This window comes from Elephantulus edwardii, unplaced genomic scaffold, assembly GCF_000299155.1.
Source record: "Elephantulus edwardii isolate Elephantulus edwardi_28Jun2011 unplaced genomic scaffold, EleEdw1.0 scaffold00279, whole genome shotgun sequence".
Taxonomy (NCBI): domain Eukaryota; kingdom Metazoa; phylum Chordata; class Mammalia; order Macroscelidea; family Macroscelididae; genus Elephantulus; species Elephantulus edwardii.
In genome coordinates, this window is record NW_006400029.1 from 2,886,891 (window position 1) to 2,911,496 (window position 24,606).

The window sequence follows — 24,606 nt, forward strand, 5'->3', positions numbered from 1 at the left end:
AGCCATATTTGTAAGTTAATTGTACTATTTACCTGGTAATCACTTAGTTTATTTTACTTTGCTTTATTTTAAAGGGAATTGGTAACAAAACAGAAATAAGTGTCAGGGGACAGGACAAGCTTATAATTTCTACACCACATCAGAAAAATGAAAAGACAGCTCCAAATATATCATCTCCTGAAGCAACATCCGGTCCTACAGGTTAGTATAAGAGTATGCAGACCTGAAAAGTCTTAATTCAGTTCTGCTGTCACATAGTTCTGTTTCTAAAAAAATTGTAATATCTAAAAATCAAATTGTATTAGTAAAAAAATTAAGAACTTCTTTAAGTAAGCAAACAAAAAAACGCAGATCTAACATGTAGAGAACTTTATTTCTCATTACTACGCTTTTATTTTTCCTGTAGTAACATCACTAATAAATTTTTTTATTTAGAAGAAGAGAGCTGCAAAATCTAAACATTTAATATTTGATATTACATAACAAATTTTATATTCTGTATGTGAGTGAGAAAGCAGCTTTACTTTTCTAGAACAATTAACACATTCTTACAGTTTTCTTCTTTATACTCAATTAGAAACAAAATGAAAACTATTAGCCTTCTTTTCATTATTCTTAGTTGTGCTAGGGGTTAACAGCTAACGGTCCAGAGGCTGATTATTCCATTAGAATCTGTTATTTGATGATTAGGCACCATGAATTGAAAATCAGGCTGTGTTATTCTTCCTTAAAGGAGAAATACCTTTGTGCGTTAAGGTGGTGCTTTTGGAATATTCAGAGTAATGTTTATGAAGAGACCAATTTATTAAGATTCTTAGAGTTTTAACTGAGTCTTAATCTTACTATTTTAATATTGGTTTATTTAAAAGTATTAATACTAGTATTTCTGTTGGTTCATGTAGCCATCAAGAATAGGATATCAATTTAGAAGAAAAAAGTTTTCCTTTGGTCTTTTAAAAACCTTTTGTAAAAATATAAAACCATTTTTATAAAATAATCGCTGGAAAGATTAAAAGTATTAAGACCTAAAGTCTTATTTTTGAATCAGTACAAATCTATGCTTGAATAGCATTAAAGATTAAACTTTCTTAAGAGTAAGCTTTTTTAAAAAAAAACAACCCACACCAAAAACCAGAAATGTTAAGATTCTAAGGTTAAGAGCTAAATAAAAGTAGTCTCTTCAGAAAAGACTTGAGGATAACTTTCTTTAAAAAAGTAGATTAGAGATAGTGGTGGAAGAGATAAGGCTTATGTTAGACCAAGCACATTCATAGTTATCCTAACAATGACTTAAGAAAGGAAGCTAAATTAAAAAGAGAAAAAGTACTGCCCATTACCGATTTGCAACTTCTCATGTTTAAAAATACTATAATAATAAAAGAAAATAGGGCATTGGGTAATTAAACATGGAAAATTTTATACTTATTACCCATAGTTTTAAATGTTTATTCCTGTCTTTGAATATTAAAATGATCTTTTGGCTTCAGTTTTCCATTGTTAGGTATATCAATTCTGTCATTTTTTCCAATACCTTCTTGGTAATTTGTCTGAATTTAAGTGGGATTTTGAGTACATATAATTTAGATTGTAAATTAAGGTTATAACTTAAATTCTGTGGTGGGCAGTCCAGAGCTTTGTCCTTAGTTTAAATTTAGTTACCATCTGTGGTTAATAATCATAATTTCTTAGAAATGATCACGTTGCCTTTTGTGAAAATAAATTCAGTAGTCAAAAAGTTAGAAAAGAAACCAGTTCTTTTTTTAGAAACCAGTTGCATCATCGCCATCTCAGTTGGTGTTAATTATGTAGGGAGAATTCTTGAGGGTTTTTTGTTGTTGTTTTGTAATTTTAGAGGAAATATAAAATGTGTAGCACTGGCATGTGTTTCTTCAGTTTGAAGAGTTACTTTTTAGCATTCACACCAGATCTGTGGTCATTTTCAAATTAAAAAATAGTCCCTCTCCCCCCTTACTTTTTATTGGTTATTAATAATTAATACAGTTGAATATAATATTAATACAGTAGAATTTATGTGTTCTTTTGGGTAGCTTTCAGCCCAAGTGGCACAGAGGTTAACCTAAAGGTCAGAAATCCACTAGATACTGTGCAGGAAAAAAATAAGATTGTCTCCTTCCATTAAGAGTTACAGCCTAAGGGAGCTCTGGTGGCCTAGTGGCAAGACGCTGCACTGCAATCCCAGAGGTACACGGTTCAAGGCCTCCAGATGCTCTGCTGGAGAAGGAGGGGGCAATCTCCTCCTGTACCAGTTAGATCTGATTTAACGGTACACGTAAAAATAATACAATAAAAATAAAAATAAAAGAAGTTACAGCCTCAAAAAAAAGAGTTACATCTTCAGGGACAAGAAGCTTCACTGCAATACCAGAGGTATATGGTTTGAATCCACCAGATGCTCTGATGGAGAATGAGGGGCAATTTCCTGTAGCAGTCAGATCCGATTTGACAGTACACATACAAAAAAAATAATAAAATTAAAAAAAAAAAAAAAGAGTTACAGCCTGAGAAACCATATGGGGCAGTGTTACTCTGTCCTCTGGAGTGAGGTTAAACTTGATGACAGTGGGTTTTGGGTGGCTTTTGGTATAATTTTAAGACGTCATGCTGCCTTATCCTCTGTGAGATTATGTCTCATCTACACTTGATGAAACTATTTTCATCCTAAAAGCAAGTAAAAGCTTTTGTTTGTTTTTAAACAATTATGTTTTCATTTTCTTCTTCTCTGGTAGATTTTTTTAAAAAATAATTTTAATGAGCATTTGCAGAGATTTTGGATTTCCTTCATTCATTGGTGTACTTCTCTCCCCACCCATCCCTCCCCCCTCTGGTAGATATTTTAATAAGGAGGATTATACTAAAGCATGGATCTTTGAGATTGGTTGGTCTGTGAGGGTAAGATGGCTGTTATCTTGGCAAACTTTTCCATCAGTATAAGGAGAAAAATAAAAGTAAAGGGAGCAGCCAGCACCTCTATCTGTGACTGCTCTGCTAGAAATTGATAGCTCTGAAACAGTGTAGTACCATTCAACTACTTACTCCTTCCCCATAACAAAATAGTGGGGGGATTGTTTGTTGTTTCAGCTTTGAACTAAGGTGAGAGAAACCACTGACGTGTAGTAAAAAGCAGTAAAAATACAAATATTGAAGTGACTTCTATCAGATTTGTTTGGACATTTTAGCAGTTTTCTTTGTGAGACAAGTGAAAAGTGTTGAATATCCAGGAAAACTATTTACATATTTTAGGCACAGGGATTTTAAGTGTTCAGGGAAACAAGAGCTTTGGTGCCACAGAGGCCTCTACAGAATGCTGAAGAGCAAAGAAATCAAAAGACAAATTGCATTGGGCAAATCTACTGTCAGGGACCTCTCTAGAGTACTGAGAAGCAACGATGTCAGTCTAGAGACTAAGGAATGTCTGATCCAGAACATGGTCTGCACGATTACTTGGTATGTGTCAGCTGGACAGTGACTAAAGATGACAGAAGAACTGATGCCTTTGAGTTGTGGTGCTGGAGAAGAGTGTTGAACATATCATAGACTGCCAAGAGAACTAACAGTTACATCTTAGAGAGGGTGAAACCAAGCTGCTCCGTGGAGGCAAGGATTTTTGATTCAGTGACTGGGGTAATCGGGATGGGTGTGTCAGAGGCAATGTGATTGGCACAGGATAGAGCAGGGTTTAGGGCTGTTGTACATAGGGTCGCTATGAGTCGCAAATGACTCGACGGCACATAACAACAACAACAACACATACTTTATGCATGTACCTGGGAGTGATCAGACCTCGGAGAAGGATATCATGCTTGGAAGGGTCAAGGGACAACGCAGGAGAGGAAGAGTCCAGATGAAATGGATTGACACAGTAACTAGGGTAATTGATTGTATTTGTGTCACCAAAATAGGGCAGGGGTTCAGAGCTATTGTACATAGGTTCTAGTCGACTTGATGGCACATAACAATGGCAGGCACAGTGGTGTTAAGTGTTGAGGGAGAAAAGGGCACAGTGGCTAAATATTTGGGTTGGCTGTTTGAACCTAAAAAAGATATGACAGTCTGCTGCCATAAAGATTTAGTCTTGAGAACCTAATGAAGCAGCTTTGCCTCTGTTCTGTAGTATTGTTATGAGTTGTATCCGCTTAATAGCAAGAAGATTTTAGATGATATCTTAGTGCATCTCCCAATTTTTTTGCCCCATTGGGTGCAAAAACAATTATAACAATAACAATATATGTAGGTACTGACTATGCCCTCAGCATTGTGAAGCATTTTACATGTCAGATTAATTTGATCCATTAGTTAAAATACAAAATTTGTAATCAGACTGAATTTTGAACCAGTAATTCCTATTGTTAGCTGACTGAAAAAGGGGAATGATAAAAAGATTAAGGGGTAGGAAAGAATAATGACTAGGAGTAAGAAAGAATGATGAAAGGAAATGGTAAACACAGTGAGGAAGTGGGAAGAATGCTATTACACGTAGGAATTGTAATTGCTAGGTTCTGGTATCTATGTTTGGTTCCAGTACCATTTTAAAAGAGGCCCAGAATTTTAGGCCTTGGAGAGGACAAGCAAGTTCCCTTTGGAAAAATTGCCAAAAAGAAACACTTGCAATTAGCAAACAGTACCAGATTTATTAGACAAAGTAATACCAACAACCAAGTACAGTACAATGTCTAAGAGCCAGTAAGTCCACTCTCACCAATGAGAAAGAATATTAGCCTAGGGACAGAGTTCTAATATTTATGGGGTCTTTCTTCTCCCTAAACTTTCTTGATTTTCCAGTTAGTGGCTTTTTCTGATTGGTGGTAAGAGGCAGCTCTTTCTGGCATGGCAATCACAGGTATCCTCAAGGGTACTGGCAGTCACCATGCTTCCCCAAGGCTGTGGGGCCCCCAGTTCAAGTGCAGAACTAAGGAGTGCAGACTAAGAGTTTGCCCAAAGCTCAAGCAAGTGTTGCTGGCCCTGGTTCTGTTTCCCTGCTTCTTCCTTGGACCCTTGTTGCCATGTTCCTTTTGTTCTTTCTGACTCTAACAGGAATTAATAACACAAAACAAAATGTGGGGGGTGGGGGAAAGGGCATGAATTGTTGAATGGGACACAAATTTGCTCTAAAGTTTTCACCCAAATCACAATATAGATAAATAAATTTCATGAGATTAGAAGAGTCATTCTCTCTCATTCCTTCAGTTATAATTACTTCATGGTTTTTACCTATGTTTATGCTGTTTTAACTTGACTTTATAATATTTACAAATTCAGTTCCTTTTATATGTATGATTTAGGGTCCTTTGTTAATCCCAGTTTTAGCTAATCAGCTTTTAGAATTTGATCTGTAAAAAAAATCTTTTGTACTCCCAAATGTTTAACAGTCTTTTAATGATCATAATTAAAATTCCAAAAGTATTCTGTAAGGAAAAAAGGAATCTGGTCAAATCCTAATTCCGTGAATGTCAAAAATATCTTTAAAATGAGTTTTGTTTGTTTTGCTCATCTCTTAGGCTCAGTAGAAAAGAAACAACAGAGAAGATCAATTAGAACTCGTTCTGAATCAGAGAAAACCACTGAGGTTGTGCCAAAGAAGAAGATCAAAAAGGAGCAGGTTGGCTTCCTACATGTAGAGAGTTAAAACAATGTATTTGTAAATGTTGTAGTTTATATTGATAACTGAAAAAGAAAGGAAAATTCTTCCTACACCTGACCCTCTACCCCACATTTCCTTTTTGGACTATTTGTTTTGTCCCTGTGGGTTCCAGTGCCTGATTCCAACACAGCATCCTGTGATTCTGCTTCAAGCATATTCATAAAAAAGTCAGGCTTTAAGAGATGGGAAGCCAGTAATGCAAGACTCAGAGAAGATCTTACACGTTTATTTTTAAACTTCTGTTATGAACCAAATAATTTCATGTTTTTTTATTTGGAACCATCAATGAGGTCTCCCTCCTTTTTTAATTTTGATTTTTGGTTTAAACTTATGGTATATATATTGCTTTTATTCTTTAAAACAAATCAAATTAATTTTACCATAAGAATTATATTTAAGAAGCATAATCAAAGATGATCTGGTTTTTCTGTTGGTATCAGATTTTTTGGAATGTTATTTTCCTCCAGTGCAGTAGCACTCACCTATAATTAGGTTGTCAGATAAATAATATTTAAATTAAAAAAGAAGGCATTTTGACTGAAGGGTGTTAGGACACTGTAACAGTGGGGTAATATACATAGTAACTGATCTTTAAAAACAATTTGTAGAAACCATTCCGGCTGTCAAAATTTTTCATAATTTTTTTAAAAGTGAAGGAATATCCATTTTATAGCCCTTATAGCACTATTGAACAAAAATAATTCTGAGTAGAATTAGTTCCAGTAAGTTTTATATTTTTTGAACCACTTAATACAGAGGAGGATAGTCTTTTCTATTTTAATTATTTCCTTATAATTTCAAACTTAAATGGTGATTCCATAGGTATTTTAAAATATCACCAATCATATAAAACAGTTTTCCCAGAAATAACTAAAATTTAAATAATACACTAATTCATTTATTATATTAATTTTTATACTTAGGAAATTATATTCCAAAAAATCTTTTTAAGCTCTTGCAAATCTGCAGTATTCGTTATCAAAATTTCTTGTGATTTTGCCAGCTGGTTCCCAAATTCAGTCTGTGACCAGTCAGTTTAAAAGTAATAAGCAAAAATAAGTATAAAAAAATGGAACAAATTGTTAATGCCACTGTGTTATAGTTAGTAGTAGAACAATAACAGTGATTGTTTAGAAGATTTTATATTTGTATTACTAATTGTATCTTATAAAAGCGCTTCTGTTGTATGTTTTTTTACCTGTTGTAAAAAAAATAAAATTTTTTTTTAAAAAGCTTAGAACAATCCTTAAATATTTACAAAATGTGTTTCAACATGCATATTTCATCACATCTTAAAGAAACATAAAATTTGATTCATAGCCTCAAACAGGAACTCCTCCAGCAACATCCTTTCTCTAATTCCAATGGTTCGATCCTCAAATTACCACGTGTTTTACATATACATTGGCAGAATAACTTCTGATCTCGCTCTCCTAATGTAGGATCAAGACACTGTTCATAAGACACTCAAGAAAGTGCTTTTGCAATATCACAAACTTATTTTCTTAAGTTTGTACTAGCAGCAAAAGTATTGAGCTTCCAGCTGTATGCAGCCTTGTAGCACTCTCTACAGAGAGGGTCCTGATTCCCAGCAACTTAGCTGTGAGTGCAGGCGCGGAGGGTCTTAAAGTGGCGTGAGTTACATTAACCTGAGTATCATAGTAAGTAAAAATTTATCCTAACGTCTTTGGGGTGGGAGGGGTTTATAGCAACATTGGGACTGGTTGCAGAAACAACCCCTCTCCTGCCTCGCAGACACTGAACAAAGTATTCATATTCTCTTCATATACCAAGGGAATGGTGGGAAAAGTCCTTCCTCAAGAGCATGTGGCCGTGTGTTGTCACTTTGGTATTCAGCCCAGGCAGCCAGCGTTTAAACCTTCCTGACTTTGAAACAGAATTTTACCCAGAAGTTGGGACTAGCTACAGATTTCACATACATAATCACTCATCTTTACTTAGATTGATCGAATTTTTATTTCTTTCCCTTTATTAATGAAAAGTTTTAAAAGTTCCTTATTAATCCTATTCTTTTTCCACCCATACAGGTTGAATCGGTTCCTCAGTCTACAGTGAAGACTGGATTACAGAAAGGTGAGTTAACATATAGTGTTACTTTGCATTTCTTTGATTAAAAACCAGTTTTTCAGCACTACTTATTTGTACTTCATGTATTTTTGTCTGTGTCTGTAAATCATTGTTGTTACTTCTCCAGTCAATAATTTGTGTGAAATTGCAGTATTCCCCTGTGTGTGTGTGTGTGTGTGTGTGTGTGTGTGTGTGACTTTTAGAATTGATCTTGTTCTGTACCTCATGTGAAAAAGTCTTACTTGTTTTTGTAAATTGGAGAACACCATATAGACTTGATATGATTTCTAACTTTTCTCCATTAGATTCTGGGATTTCATTGGTTTATAAACTAGGGATGTGACGAATCCACTTTTTTTGGTATTCGACTGAATACCGAATAGTAGCTATTTAATGTTTGTCAAACATGGACTGTGACAAACCAGAAAATACAACCTGATTGAAAAACCTTACCACGGTTATTTTTTACAGTGCTGTAAAATCCTTCTGTAAATTGAAATGATTCATAGCATATTTATGACCACTATTAGATAATATTATGCAAATCTGTTTGAGATATGCACAAAGTTTAAGAAACCTTAAATTTATATCTGTATTGTATGTGTGCAATTTGACTACAGTACAAACTCCATAGCATGATTCATGTTTTTGGTGAGCTCATTCAAACTGTATTTAATACCCGTAGTTTACTCTGGGCAAATTGCATTATTTAAAAAAAAAAACCCACCAGCCTCTCTGCATTCTCGGGGAGAAGTCTGCAGCGATGGTCTCCGTGGAGATCCTCAGCAGAACTGAACAGCCTCCCGGAGGGAACACTGCTTGGCGGAGCTCCAAGAAAAGACATCGCGATCGCTGCGAGATTAGGAGGCCTGATTGCGTTGTGTTTCCACCATTCCACAGGGTCGGCGGACCGGGGAGTGCAGGGCTCTGTCAGATTCAGTGACAGCTCCGTCTCCGCAGCGATTGAGGAAACTGTGGACTGAGATTCCTGTACAATTTCATCCCAGAAACTCCAGACTTGTAGTCTCCATGCAAGATTTCTTTGTCGGCGGCTCTCGATAAACAGTTTCTTTGTTTTCGATTTTGATTTTGCCAATCATCATTATTGGCATTTTCCTGCCTGGTTTCTTCAAGACTCTGAACAATTGCTATAACATTCAAATGATTTTTTTTTTTTATGTCTGAGCTGGATGGGTACAGCTTAAATCATGGGTCCAGCCTAAAACCACCATTTAACTTACACTGATCAATTTCAACATGGACTGTTTTTTGTTTTTATATAAAAGCATCATTAATGCACATCTGCAGGGTTTTGCCAGACAGCCCTAACTGTATACATTACAATCATTAAAAGCTCTTTTTTTTTTTAAATGTTAGTGCCGTTATCATGGAGAACAGCATGGCAGCTGTCTTTGGCAGTCTGTCATTTTTCTAGCTTTTTCAGAAACTCGTCGGAAATGGCGGTACCTGTGTTTCCCTTCAAAAGCCTCTCAGTGCAGCACTCTTGTTCCTCTGTTAAAACTCCTTGTTAATTCAGTGATCTTTTAGGCCAAGGAAATATTTTGTGGTGGTGTCCTGGGTCCATACACCAGCAATGAAGGAGATAGATTTGTGTGCTTGTGATTTTTAATCAGCGTTAACATGGGCTCAGAAACTCGTTGCCGTCGAGTTGGAATCAACTCATAGCTGACCCTCCATTGCATTTCCGTGGCTGTAAATCACGTGGGAGGAGATAGCCCATCTTTCTCCTGCCTTAACTTGGGCAGGCACCCTCAATTATAGATGTCAGGAAATATCAGTGAAAAACTTTTAGAATGGGATATGATCACAAGGTTCCAGTAATTTGAGCAATCTAAGGAGGCCCACATCCTCTGCCACAGAACATGACTAGATACCAAGTGCTGCTCTAACTCAGCCTGTTGCGGATCTCCATGGCCTCAGGAGACTTGTTTCTCCATGGTCTCTTCTGGACTGCACACTTCCACCATAGCTTGCTGGGTTGAGCTGTCTGTTGTATGGAAATTCTTGTAGGGGGGGGGTATCCAAAATACAAAACTGTGGGTTGAAGTATTAACCATCTCTTTGGTTCCTTGGTATTCACCGTGCCTGATCTGCACAGTTCATCGTGGCTGTTTCTGTATAGCCTATACTGCATTAGCCCAAGAGATTGTTGCTTTGTAACTTTTTGCACTATTGTTTTGGCTGGATTTGTATTACACACAGTTTTAAAAAAGAATTCCACACTATTCTCTGCCTTTTTTTTCCTTCCATATGTATTCTTTTCCCACAAATTCCACATAGAGGCCACTCATCCAGCTCTTCATGATTTGGCTGTACTTGAACACTGATTGTCCATTTACAACCCTCAGCAATATGCCTCCTAAATGGCATGTCATATGTAGATGTGCTGCAGCACTTATTAATGGTCACAATAAATGCCACTTTACCAAGGAAGTCTCAGATGAACAATTTTGAACATCCAAAATTTATTTGGGGGGAGATAACTGAATTGCAAAATTTGGGGGAAAATGGCACTGTCCGTGTACGAATCGAATACAAATCAAAGATTTGTCACATCCCTAATAAAAAACAAGATGGAGATGTCTCTGCAACCATATTTGTAAGCTACACAGTGTGTTGGGTTTTATGTCTTCCCCCTCCAAATTGAATGGTTCTCTGGATTGCTCCAAATCAATCTATCCTGCAGTTTTGATAGCATTGGTTTTTAGAATGGAACATGGGCTGTATTGACTGAAAATAGCTTTAGAGCAGGAGCACTGAAATAAATGTTTTATTAGAGCACTACCAAGAAGGTCAGAAATTTATAAAGTTTTTGTTTATGACTTGAGTATTACAAAGAGAGCTGTGTGTGCTCTTTTCACACTAAAGATGAGTTTGGGAAAAGAAAATACTCTCCCACAAAAAAATTAAAACAAACTTTAGCAGTATTTTAGGATTAATTTCAGTGTGTTATATTAAGGTGCCAGCGAGATTTCAGATTCCTGTAAACCTCTAAAGAAAAGGAGTCGCGCTTCAACTGATGTAGAAATGACTAGTTCAGCGTACAGAGACACATCTGACTCCGATTCTAGAGGACTGAGTGATCTGCAGGTAAATATGTGCAAGTGTCTGGGCATAATGCTTTTTTTTTCTTTGCAAGATCAAAAAATAATACTTTGCCCGACTCATTTGGGGAACGTCAAGAGTTTTTTTTTTAAAGTCAGAAAATTTTTAAAATGTAGGCTTAAATTTTTAAAATGTAAGGAATGGCTTTTGGGTTAGTTTTTTTTGGTTTTGGGTTTTGTTTTGTTTTGTTTTTGGTAACTTAGAAGTGTCTTAATGATCTCTGCTAATAGAAGCAGTTTTATTTGCTTGTTTTAGCTGCAGTTTCTCCCAACATGCCAGACATATGTAGTATCCAGAAGTTTTAGAAAAGAAAGAATAGAGAGGTTCTCTTAAGGTCTGTTGGAGCAAGACTTGGTAGGTTTTTCACAGCACCAGGCTTTGTGATAAGTAGTATCTTGGTTTGTTTTTATAAAAATGTGTTGTTTCCCACGTAGGTAAGCTTTGGAAAGCAAGTAGATAGCCCTTCAGCTGCTGCGGATGCAGATGTTTCTGATGTACAGTCGGTGGATTCAAGTTTGTCAAGAAGAGGCATTGGAATGAGTAAGAAGGATAATGTGTGTCAGGTAGGCAGGCTGCCCATCTCACGATTTTAAACAGTAATATTATTCTACCAATAATGTAGAAGAAGGTAATATGTTTGTAAATTATGATACTACTTTGAAAATATAAATCCAAAAATAATTTCTGGGTTTTCTCTTTTTTAGTTGGAATACTTATTTATATGTAAAGGCAAGTATTAATTATAATACAATCATTATTAATTGTCAGCAGATGGCAAGTGACTGATTTTAAAACATTGTCTAAAATTTGAATTGTTACTAACTTCTAAAAATGTCTTATATTTACTCTTCTTGAAAAAATGCTCCTTGCCCTACAAATAAAAAAGATTCCAAAGAAGAAGTCATATACAAGATGAAGTGTGATTTTTGAACTTCATGCCATATTGGGTCTCTTAATAGTCATCTAGGGAGCTCTACTGGCCTAATGGGTAAGAAGCTGTGCTGCTAACCCAAAGACAGGCAGTTCAAATCTGTCAGCTGCTCCACCAGAGAAATCTGGTCAATCTCCTCCCATAAGATTTACAGCCTCTGGAGACTCAGTTTAGAGTTGCTTCCAACTCGACAGTACATAACAACAGTGGTCATCTAATTCATTGATTCTCATTACATAGATACTTGTTGAAACTTGTTAAAAATGCAATTTCTTGGACCCTACCTACTAATCAGAAACCTTGGGGGTAGTCACATAGCAAAAACGATAGCAACAACCTAAGGACCTGTCACCGGATTTATGGGTAAACCAACTTGATAAATACATGCGATAGAATACTATGCAGTGACAAAGAATAAAATAATGAGAAATTCACAAAATATCTCACAGCACAAATTTGGAGGATGTGCTTAGAGAAAGAAATCAATCACAAAAGGACAAATGCTGTATGAGATCACTATCATAAAAGAAAAACAAACAACACAAAACCAACACCATATACTCAAACAAAAAGTCTTCCACAAAAAAAAAAGAAAAAAAATCTTCCACACAGGAAAACAAAGATTAGAAGGCAGGAAGGAGTAGAAAATTCTTACAAGAGGGCACAGGGGACCCAGAGTGAAGTGGGGAAAGTGCTGACACATGGTTGGAAATGTAACTACTTTATGTACAAACTCTGGAATGGGAATTTGAACTGTAAACTTTTCACCTAAAGCATAATAAGTAAACAGATAAACTTAAGAAATTTGAGTATAGTCCCAAGGATCTTTAAAGCCTTTCAGGTGATATTGCTGCATTCAAAAAAAGCTTTTAAACTACTGCTTTTTGCCGTGTGACAGATCTGTGAAAGCTCGGGTGACGCACTGATTTCTTGTGAAGGAGAGTGCTGCAAGCACTTCCACCTTGAGTGCTTGGGTCTGACATCACTCCCTGATGGAAAGTTCATCTGCACGGAATGTAAAACTGGTAAGCTTACTTATTTTGATAGATATCAAAAAATAGGTAAGGAGGACTGTAATACCAACATCTTCCATGACATTTAATTCAACCATTGCTTTTCTCTAGCTTTTCTATATACCCCCTCATAGCTTATTTAAAACAACTCCTAATGATACAATACTGAATCAATAGAGCATTCAGGTAATTGAAAGTTCACAGTGTGAATCCACCAGCTGCTCTACAGGCGAAAGATGTAGAGTTCTGATACTTTAAGGATTTACAGTCTTGGAAAACCTCTCAAATTGTTCTGCTCTTTTAGGGTCCCTGTGAATAAAAATTGAATTAGGGCAGTGTGTTTCATTTTGAGTTACAGTCTGTTTGTTTATTTATTTGTGTTATATCTAAGGGGTTACAAAAAGAGTATGAAATACATTCTTTTTCAAATGAAAAATTTTGGAGTGTAAAGTTATTTAAATAAACTGAAAAGTTAATTATGAATGATTATATTTTTTATTGGAAACATGGAGTCACTGGAAATTTTTCTTTAAAACTTCAAAGATTCACCATTTATTTCTTATCTGGTAATAAGATTCACTGCAATCCCAAAGGTATTCAGTTTAAATACACCAGCTGTTCCACAGGAGAAGGATGGGCTGTCTTCTGTGCAATTTATTGCCTCTGAAAACCAGATGGAGGTTAGAGCTATGGTTCGATTCCAACTCAGTGACACCCAACAATAATCAAACATAGATTACCACCTAGTAAAATAATGTATAGACAAAGAACTTTGAAGGTTTGTATTTCTTCCATGAATCCATAATTCTAGATAAGATCATGATAAAGTTGCTGTTACATGTGTCATGTAAAATGATCGAGTTGTTTAACTTGCAACATGGAAAAAATCAACTGGAAGTTGCATTGCCTTTAGGAACCATGTTTGTGTTGTGTTGTGTTTTGTTTTGTTTTTTTTTAAATTTTAGTTCTGAGGAACTAAGAACCAATTAGATGCCTGTTTGTTCTTTGACTTAGTATGTCACTTGGTCATTATAAAATAAGTACTGGTATTTCCATTCTATAGAGGTGGAAACTGAGGAGTAGAAAGTTTACAACTTTGCCCCAAAGCACAAAGATCACATATGAAGAAACTGAGCTTTAAAAGCCATACCCACACTTCCTTGAAAAAAATCCTTCACTGTTGTCAAGTGGATTTCTTCTAATCGAGACACTACAGTAGGTTTCCAAGGCTGTAAATCTTTAGAGGAGATGGCCCACAACTTTTGGGTTAGCAGCGCAATAGATAATGTATTGTGCCACCAGGGCTCCATTAAATTTAAGCCCAGCCAGTCCAGTTCTAGAGCCGTGGCTTTACTGTTGCATATCATACACTCTAATAAACACATATGGCCTATTTAAAAAACTCTGAAAACTATTTAAACTATGTAACAGTTTTTCCCTAAAGAAAATATTTATCCTATTTAGACTTTGCTTTGGAATGTTGGCCAAATAAGTTGCACTTTTTTTTTCACTTCTTTTTAAACCCTCAGAGTATATTTTGATTTTTTAAACACGAAATTGGTATGAATTCCTCGCTCCCCACATTGTCATTCTTCCTTTTTAAACCTTTGTCACTCCAGTCATTCAGGCAACCTACCTAGTCCATTTAAACATGTAAGATTGTAATTTCGGATTGAAACTATTGATAGTTTCATCCTATTTCTAGAATTCAGGCGAATCCTTTCAACAAAGGTTAGGTGTAATCTAATTTGGTTTTCATCTGTATGGAAATTTAAGAGGAATATTGCTTTTCGCTTAACTAAGTGGAAGAATGTTAAGTGTTTTTAATTCTTTATTTTCTTATTAAAACTAGTTTGGTCAGCTTAGAACATTTCCCCCCCTCCCCCTTGTTTTTATATTTCATTTTATACTGTGTTGCTTACAAAGTTTCCATACATACACTTTTTTAGTATACTTTTTAAGAGTGTTTGCTGTAAGAGTGAAAGCTCAAATTGTTAAATTATTAATCAGTTTTCATGACTTTAGTCACTTTTCCTTTGTTTATCAAAAGATAATTATGTATACTACAGAGTAAGTTCTTATACTGCTACTTTGTATTTTCGTAGTTAATGAATTTTTAAAATCATGTTTATTATTTTAATATATATTTATCTGATTACTATTGAGGTCACATTAAATTAAAGTTTATTGGCTGTTGATCTTTCTCTGAGTTACCTGTGCATATTATTTGTACATGCACATTTTTAAATTGCTATACTAAATTTTCTGTATTGACTTTAGCTCCTTTTATGTCTTTAATTATCTTTGCTTAGCTATGTTGCATGTGTTTTCTCCATGTGTAGGTCTTTTGTCTTTTTTTTTTTTTTTTTGGATGAGTTGAGTGAAAGTTTACAAATCTAATTGGTTTTCCATTCAACCATTCAGACACATTTTATGTTATTAATTATAGTAGATACTGTGTAATCAAGCTCTTCCATTTCCTCCCTGCAGGTCTTGTTTCCATTAATCTTTCCATCCTACTCCTTCCTGTCTTCTGAGCTATATCCCTGGGCAAATGTTGCTCTTTTAATTTTATGTGGTTTATTTTTTGAAGAAGTGAGTGTCCCCCGGTGTTAAATATTAATCATCTGTAGGCTTGTCCATTGTTTGCCTGCAAGTTGAACCACAGCAGTCTATTGTCATATTTATTGCATATACTTTTCCACATCTGTTTTATCTTTTATTTCTTTTTCCCTCTTGTATTTCTATTGTGACACATAACGACCCTATGTACAACCACCCTTAACCCTGCTCTGTCCTGTGCCAACGTCACTATCTCCGAGACACCTACCCCCATTATCCCAGTCACTGAATCAATCCACTTCATAGAGGGTCTTCCTCTCCAGTGCTGTCCCTCCACCCTCCCAAGCATGACATCTTTCTCCAGGACCTTGCAACATGTCCAGAGTATGTCAGACGAAGCTTCAGAATCCTTGCCTCCAAGGAGTAGCCTGGTTTACCCCTCTCCAGGAAGAACCTGTTCATTTTCTTAGCCGTCCATGGTTATTCAATACTCTTGCCAGCACCACAGCTTAAAGGCATCCATTTTCCTTCTATCTTCCCTAGTCATTGTCTAGCTCTCTGATGCATAGCAAGGGATTGCAAAGACCATGGCCTCTATCAGGCACCCTTAGTCTCCAAAGTGACACCAGTAGTTTCTATTTTTTTAATAACTTCTTTTTTCTAGTGGTGTTTAATTACATTTTTTCTAGAAATGTGACCATTCACCTAAATTTCCAATTTAAGGTTAAAAGTAACTTTTAGTGTTTATAGGATTTGTAGTGTTGTCTTATTTTCCATTTCTGATGTTGTTTATATTGTACTCCTCCCACCCCCGCCACATTTTAAAATATTAATCAGTCTTAAACAGAAATGGAGTACCTGGTGGCTAATTGTTAACTACTTGACTACTAGTCAGAAAGTTGGTGCTTCAGACCTACCCAAAGACACCTTGGAAGACAGGCTTGGTAGTATGTTTCTGAAAGGTCACAGCCTTAGAAGCCCTACAGAACAGTTCTGTTCTGCATAAATAGATTTTCCATGTGTTTAATTAACTGGACAGTAAACAGCGCCAACATCCAGGAATAGTAGCTTTACTACTTTTTTTTCTAAGAACCAACTTTGGTTTCTTTATCATCTCAACATATATTACTTTGACTTCATTCTTAAAGAATAGTTTCACTGGGTATATAATTCTGGCTTGGCAGCTGATTTCTTTCTGTCTTCGAAGATAGCATTTCATTGTGTCAGGCTTCCTTTTTTCTCTTTCAGTCAACTCTCAGTCTTACTATTGCTTCTTTAAAGTTTATAGTCTTTTCAATGGATATTTTGAATAATTTTTCTTTGTCCTCAACTTGCAAAATTTTAAATATGATGAGCTTAGCTATAATTTTCTGCCTTTGAATTTGTATCTTTTACATTCAGAAATTCTAAATGATTATCTATTGGAATCTATCTTTGTCAGTTCTTTTGCTTTGCTGTTAGGAAGACCTCTCTACTTCCAGGTTTCCAAGCTACTGAAAAATTCTGTTCTGAGTTTTCTGTAAAATTAATTTTCATATTGGATAAGAAGTAAATACGTAATTGGAGGGATTTTGTTGGGGTGTGTGTGTAATAATATGTTTATTCTGATACTGCTGTTTGATTGTTTAACCAATCCATAACAAATTACCAGACTAATTTTACAAAATGCTTCAGGACTGGGGTTTTCAACAGCTTCAAATTTAGGAGCCTCGTATTTGAAGGTAGAGAAGGTAATCATGTCTTATTTACCATACATTTGTTAGAAAGCTCCTTCTCCAAATCTTGCTGACATTCTGGTCCAGCATCAGCAGGTCCTCCAGATGGCCTGTTGTTTAGATTTGTGTTCTCTGATCTTGTCCATGAAAAGTTTCCATTTTGGATCAAGTTATTAAATGCCACTGCAGTAACACCACTGTTCCTCCACAAATGGACTGAGATTCCTGACCAAATGACAGAGGAAAATTTGAAGAGCCTCTGGAGAATCATGATGACTTTATTAGTTACACTTCAGTCCTGAGTTGCCAGAAAGCCACTGCCAGTGCAGCCACGTTGAATACCCAAATGGATAATTCATTATTCTTGCAGAATGTACTAGTCTTTTTAATTGACAAGTTGTTTTAAATACTGTTTTTATATTAAATTCTTGCATACCCTCATCAGATCTGTTTTAGGGTAACTCTCTGATCTCAGTGATTGCTTATATTTAAAACAGTATGTTTTGATCATACTTTATTTAATAATCCATGTTCTTCCTCAATTTTCTAGGGAAACACCCATGTTTTTCATGTAAAGTATCTGGTACAGATGTGAAGCGTTGTTCTGTTGGTGCGTGTGGGAAGTTTTATCATGAAAGCTGTGTCCGCAAATTTCCCACTGCCATCTTTGAATCAAAAGGATTTCGCTGTCCTCAACATTGCTGCTTTACCTGCTCCATGGAAAAAGATATCCACAAAGCAAGTAAAGGTAAAGCAGAACTAAAGGAGACAAAGATACATTTTTGGTATGCAGTGATAAATAATATACTAAGCACATTCTTATAATGAACATTGGGCATAGTTCTTAGCTACCCTGTAAGCTTGTAACTGAATTCATCCCTGTGGCACAACTGTCAGCTAAACAACGGATCTGTAAAGGGTCCAGTATACCAGGGTTATAACCATCCATTAGAACATGGGATCATTAGGACAGCATTTACTTAAGAAAATCGGTAGGAGAGAAAGTGGAAGGACGGATAGATACATACCATATGTAACTGAAATAGTGATACTATAAACAGTGGCATCGAACAAAAATGAATGTATACTTGAATGATTCTTCAGAATCTAATTAATTCATATGATGAATTAGAATACTCTATAATTACTCTACAGTAAGCTCTGTAAACTTACCTTCAAATCACAATAGAAGTTAGAAGGAACAGGAGGTTATCTCTGTTCATTTGCATGAATCACAGTTCAGTTACAATAAATAGTATAGTACGTCAGGATTATTTTAAATTCAGATGATAGAGAAAATTCTGTATGTTCAAAATTTCCCTCAAAATTCCTTCAGTTAGGTGCCATACTTGAAGCTACTATCTCTTCATAACTGGAACATAAAAACTTTGATTATTTGACTTGCATTTAGAAACTACATAGGCCAGGAATGACATGACCAGACTGATAAACATGTATCTTACTATGACCAGCATTGTGTGAGAATACAGAAAGTCCCAATTACAAAATATTTATTTGATGAACTAATGCATTATTATATAAATTCCTTTTTTGTCTTGACTCCAACAGGTCGCATGATGAGATGTTTAAGATGCCCGGTAGCCTATCACTCAGGAGATGCTTGCATTGCTGCTGGAAGTATATTTGTGTCCTCCTACATTCTCATCTGTAGCAATCATTCCAAAAGAAGTATTAATTCTTCCTCTGCTGTAAATGTAGGCTTTTGTTTCGTTTGTGCAAGAGGTGAGTATCATTCCTTCACTTAATTTCCTCCTCAATTCACTGGCATATACCCCTCTAAAGTAGTCTTAACCTTGGAAAAGAATTCAGAGCATAGTACAATCTCCCATCTAGTAAAGAATTCTATCTTCTAATATTCTGCTTCATTTTTTAGTGTCTTTTAAATGGCTTACTGTCTGAAAAATTATACAGAAAACAGTCTGCATCCAGTGGTATATTTGTTAAAATAGATGAACCAGTATTGATTGATGCACCATTTTACTTAAAATCCATAGTTTATATTGTTCACTCTGTGTTGCATAGTTCTATGGATTTTGACAAATGCATAATGTCACGTCATGTCATTTCAGTATCATAAAGAATTAGTTCACTACCATAAAAACATCCTGTACTCCACTTACTCTTACCACACACACTCAAGTCTATAGGCTCTATAACTATAATGTTACAATCCCTTTTATAACATTAAGCATCCAAATTGCCAGAAGAAGAACAATTCTTTTGTAAGTGAAGCTGAAATCTGAATTGGTTTTGTAACCTTTAATTACAGTTCAATTCTTTGATTTTCTGTTTGGAACATAAAAAAGTTCATCTGTTACTTTCTCTGCAGACAATTCTTGTATTAGACCTAGACCTTTCCCATGGCAGAATCTTTAGCATAAAGCTTTGAACTGATTGGAATTTTACTCAGATGATAAGACAAGCACATTCCTTTTCTTCAGTTGTTTTATGTTGTATTTTATCATGTTATGTTCTGGTATTAACAGAGGCCAAGTGGGAACCAATCAAGGCAGCGTTATGTTGTGGTAATTGAGAGGCCAGCAATACAGACCTTAGTGTCTGACTGCTGATATTTAAGTATTCAGGTGATTGATTGGACCTTCATTTAATGAAAATCAATAATATGTTCCTGAGGGATCAGTGAACTTGAGCTCATGATAAATAGGAAACAGAACTACTTTTGCTGAGTATAATACAGAGAATCTAGCTTTATTCACAGCTCTGAAAGTGTTGTAAAATAGTTTTTAGTATTCATTAAGCATTTTTAAAAATCAACTCATATTATTCCCAAATGCAGTTTTTAAAAACTTAAGTGGTTCACAAGTTTATTTTAACCTTCTTTTCTGTGAAATATTTGAAAAGATTATAAGATCTATCACATCTATATTTATCTTATGCTGGTTTTTGGGTGTTGCTGGCTTTTGATGTTTCTTTTTGTTTAGCTTTATTTTTGCTTCAGGATGTAATAATTTTTTTAAATTAAATTTTATTAGTTTTAATGAACATTTACAGAGATTTTGAGTTTTCATTCATTCATTGTTGCACTGTTTTCTCTACCCTCCTCCCCAGTTCGTTCTTCTTCCCCCCCCAAATGTCTGTTTTAATTGTCCAAAGGATGTAATTATTTTAATTCAATGAAAGTACCTTGAAAATTTTTCTTATAGTGAAGTTAAATAGTGTGATAGATTTGCCTTTTGTATGTCACTCTTTAAAAATGAAACATAACAAAACTTGGCCAGGATAGACAGATGAAAAAAAGCATGTGTCCTTTGTTGAATAGCCAGTTGGGTCCACTATATACATGTACTACTTTCAGTTTGCCAGGTTTTCTGAGCATAGTGGGCTGCTTGTTATTAGAGAAACATAGTGTCTTTTTTTACTAGAGAAATTACAACTGTATCCTGTTTTGAGATAAGGCTGGTAAATGGAGTAGTAGATCAGAATTGTTTCATGCCACATTACTTTGTCAGGTGACAGAAAGGATTTAAATAGGTAAAAGAAATGAAAAGGAATCACTAGTTTCTTTTTCATTTCTAATAAAAAAATAGGAAAGAATTAACAGTTTCTAATTTTAGAGACTTTTTAAAACAAATTAAAGATGGTGAATAAATAAAAATGCCCATCCTTTATGAGTTCATTCCCTCAACAATATATGAGGCACATTTTTTTTTCTTTACTGGCAGTATATAAGCATATGCAACAGAGCGAGCACGTCAAATACTAAGTTTATAACTCTCATATTAGCTTACCTTAGGGTATATTTTGAATCAAGTACCATCAGTATATTAAGTAAGACTCCTTTTCTAATTGAGAAACTTACGAAACAGTTTCTTTCAGCTGTTTTCCATTTAGGACTGGTAAGAAATGGTCATCTGACAAGGAACCATCCTTTTTCTAAAATTCTACCCTCTTTGTTATGCTTAACTTACCTGCTTCGATTAAAAGTTTGAGAATAATAAAAATGAGGGGTGGATATTATATATTTTACCAACAGAATCTAGATTTCTTTTTCTTAAAATGGCAATTATTCGGAAACATTTAAAGAACAAACTTTCAGAGATCTTTTTAAATCTTTCAAGCTGTGAAATTGTATTTCATAAATAGAAACCACCTTTTTTCCCCCTCCAGCATTCATAAAAACTTATTCTTAACAATCAAATGTTGGGATTTGAAAAGGCTTAAATGTATGAAACTTTGCAGAAGTCAGTATCTGAGTTTGTTATCAGTATCATAGAGGGTACCTCTTTAAAAGGAGTTTACATGCATCCACCCTGGGAGCTCTGGTGCCTAGTGGGCAAAGGAGTTGTGCTGCTAACCCAAAGGCTGAATCCACCAGTGGCTCATGATGGGCAGATTTAAAGCCTCTGAAAACCCATTGGAAGATCAGCGAGGACTTGCTTTTGACAGCAGTGAGTTTTAAAATCCATATACAAAGAGGGACACTTAAGTCTTTTATGTTTTGGTATTAGTAAGCTTGTTTTCTTTTCTTATATGGAATTGCATTGCGAACCAGAGGCCACATGGGATTTGAACCCACCAGCAGCAATGGGAAAGAGATGGGAAATATCTTCCCATTAGATCTATATAGCCTTGGAAAACTGATTGCATTGAGGATTTGTGGGAATTTTGTTGTTTCTTTATTGTGATAAGTAGATTTTTGTAAGTTTTTCCTTATACAGAGTTGTTCCCACTTCATAGAGAACTTTTGTGTCCTTAATTGGTCTTGGTGTTTAATCATCGTATTAGTTTTTACAAACTGAAAATATCCAAGAATAGTTTTAGAAAGACTTAGAAGACTGTTCTTCCTCCCCACTTGTGCAGAGTATTGGTGCCATAGGAAATGTTCAGATGCTTTCCAGCAACTTTACATGTTTTTTAGCATTTCCTTTTAAACTAAAAGTTACCTATTTTTCTCTCATGTTAATTTAAAATGGAGAAAATTATCATTTTCTTTTTATTAGTAATAATAATTTCTTTTATAGGTGTAAATCAATCTATAGTAGACAATCTAAATTGCCTACAATTCCCCTAAGAAGTTATCTCCTGATTTTATACAACTGAGAAGGTAGAAGCCCAGATTATATAAATAATTTAAGTGCGATTATATAAATTTTAAGTGAAGAACAAGCTTTTATACCTCATTTTTTTATTCCCATGTTTTTTAACACTGGACTTCCTTTTTCTGTTAAATATGTGAAATTTCTTTTTACATTGCCCAATTCTATTTTAAGTCAGTAGAAATTTCAAGTTCCATTTTGTCATCTGCATTAGAGATATGTCTGACTGTCTCAATGTAGAATAGCACCAAATAAAGGAGGAGAAAATTCCAAAACAAACAAATACAGGGGGGTAAAAGTAAATGATACCCCATTTAAAAGCCAAACTCACCTCAAAAGGATCTCCTAAAAAACTGCTGTCATGACTTGCCTTATGAAATGCTATAGGTCATTATAAATTGACTGGTAACCAAGATAGAGAAATTTTTCTTGGTTTTAGAGTTCCCTGTATTTAAGATGTGAACTTAACTAGGTTGTGCAGAGTAGGGAAGAGGTGAGATAGTTACAGGTGATGATAGCACACTGTATAGTATTCTTCATATACGACAGAAGTATTGGTAGATCAAGAGGACTTTTTACAAACCTTTACGTTGATAAATCACAGAAAAATAAATAATGACTTTTGTTTCTTCAGTAAAGGTTAGGAAATCTTTAAATTCATATATCATATTGATGACGTTTAATTCCCAGCCAGAGAAAGCTAACAGTTGAGTATATTTCAAGGTAGAAGTGGAGGAAAGGAAGAACTCAGTGCTGACTTTTTCTATGCTATTTAATGTATTGAAGATAGAACAGGCTTAACTCTGTTATGTAAATGGTTTTTCCTTGAGTTCATCAAGTGATGTGTCATTTTGGATTTTGGGTTGTAATGGTATTTCTAAATACTGAAAAATGTGGCTTTGTTTTGGGAGTTTCTGTATGACATCAGATGCAGCATACATCCTCAAACTAATCTGGAGCTTCTTCTGAGATTATAGCTTCCTATATAGGATCAAAAGGAGCCCTGATCACACTGTGATTAACATGATCGGCTGCCAACCAAAAGGTTGGTGATTCAAACTCACCAGCAGTATTCACCCACCCTACCCTAAAGATTACAGCCTGGGAAGCCCCATGGGGATGTTTTTAACCCTGTCCGTTAGGTCCACTGTGAGTCAGAGGCAACTCAATAGCAAAGGTCTGGAGGAAGGTTTTTTTTTTGGTTTTGTGTATAGAGATAAAGCATTAACTAGTTCATACACCCTTTAAAAAGTATAGAAAACCTTTTCTTTAAGATCTTTCTTCTTCTTTATAGTCTCTTCCTCACCACACTCCATCCCCAACTTTAAAGCATAGCTCCAATAATAGGTATGGTTTATATTTTCCCTCATGGAATCATGGGTAGTTTCATTACAGCTCACCTCTTTCTGTTTGTTTCGTATAGGGCTAATAGTTCAGGATCATTCAGACCCCATGTTCAGTTCATATGCCTATAAGTCCCACTACCTACTGAATGAATCAAATCGTGCTGAGTTGATGAAATTACCTATGATTCCTTCTTCGTCAGCTTCCAAAAAGAAATGTGAGAAAGGTAATAATAAAAATACTTTCTCTCTTGCTTTTTATTTTTGCATTTCCTTTTTTCCTTTCCTTTCTTTATTCTAAAAAAAAGGGGGAAATGTATGCCTGTCAAGCACCATCTGTTGCTTCTGGAAAATTCTGCCTTGGTGGTTGTGACTGCATCTTTATACAGCTGGCAAAATTATTTAAAAGGGCTTAAAATAATTCCATTATTACAAATTTTACTTATTCTCTGTCTTCTCTGTCTTGAATAAATTTTTGCACATTTCATATCTGTGAGTTATTAAAATAGAAAGACTAGGATTTTGTTTAATATAGAAGAATATTCTAAGGACTCATTATGTTTTTGCCTTGTGTAGAGTTTACCATTCATGTTAGCATAAAATAGATAGCATAAATGTAACTTTCAAACAGATTATTAGATGATTGGAAACCAAGATATTAAGACTTGATTTTAGAAATATTGAATAATGAATATTTTAGAAATACTGAAAGTGTGATTTCATAATACATTTTAGTATTTGTCTCTTATGTTTTGATTAAGAAAGATGTTGTGAAAGCTAAATACCCTTCTCTTCTCTTTGGAGATATTTATAGGCATCTGGGGATGCCTATACCCCGAAATCCTGGAGGCTGGAAAGCAGCCCATATGAATTGCAGTAGTACTTATGCAGAGTTAATCACAGAGAATTAAGAGCTAAATGTGTATTTATATTCTCCCAGTTAATTTAATGTAAAGAAGCAATCTTTTGTCTACCTTTAATCTACTTACAGCTAAAGAAAAAGTAGTTTAGCAATCATGTGTTATTTGAGGATTTACTGTCATAGTGGATGAAATAAAAATAGTTTGAAAGGTAAAAAGGCTTTCTACTCC

General features: G+C 35.0%; 1 protein-coding gene and 1 pseudogene across 3 annotated transcripts in view; one reads left to right on the forward strand and one right to left on the reverse strand.

Annotated features, from left to right (window-relative positions):
- The window catches only part of WHSC1L1 (Wolf-Hirschhorn syndrome candidate 1-like 1), a 142,112-nt gene that overhangs the window by 91,119 nt on the left and 26,387 nt on the right, over positions 1-24,606 (forward strand). For 2 of the 3 annotated variants that reach the window (XM_006900287.1, XM_006900288.1), the window contains exons 6-14: positions 75-201; positions 5,517-5,617; positions 7,708-7,753; positions 10,728-10,858; positions 11,308-11,436; positions 12,703-12,829; positions 17,645-17,842; positions 18,664-18,837; positions 23,596-23,742. In XM_006900287.1, coding sequence (XP_006900349.1) covers positions 75-201; positions 5,517-5,617; positions 7,708-7,753; positions 10,728-10,858; positions 11,308-11,436; positions 12,703-12,829; positions 17,645-17,842; positions 18,664-18,837; positions 23,596-23,742 — 1,180 coding nt within the window. Of the gene's footprint in view, positions 1-74; positions 202-5,516; positions 5,618-7,707; positions 7,754-8,647; positions 9,352-10,727; positions 10,859-11,307; positions 11,437-12,702; positions 12,830-17,644; positions 17,843-18,663; positions 18,838-23,595; positions 23,743-24,606 lie in introns of those variants that run through there. The other variant, XM_006900289.1, reaches the window with a different exon arrangement.
- LOC102843636 lies at positions 13,198-17,365 on the reverse strand (annotated as a pseudogene).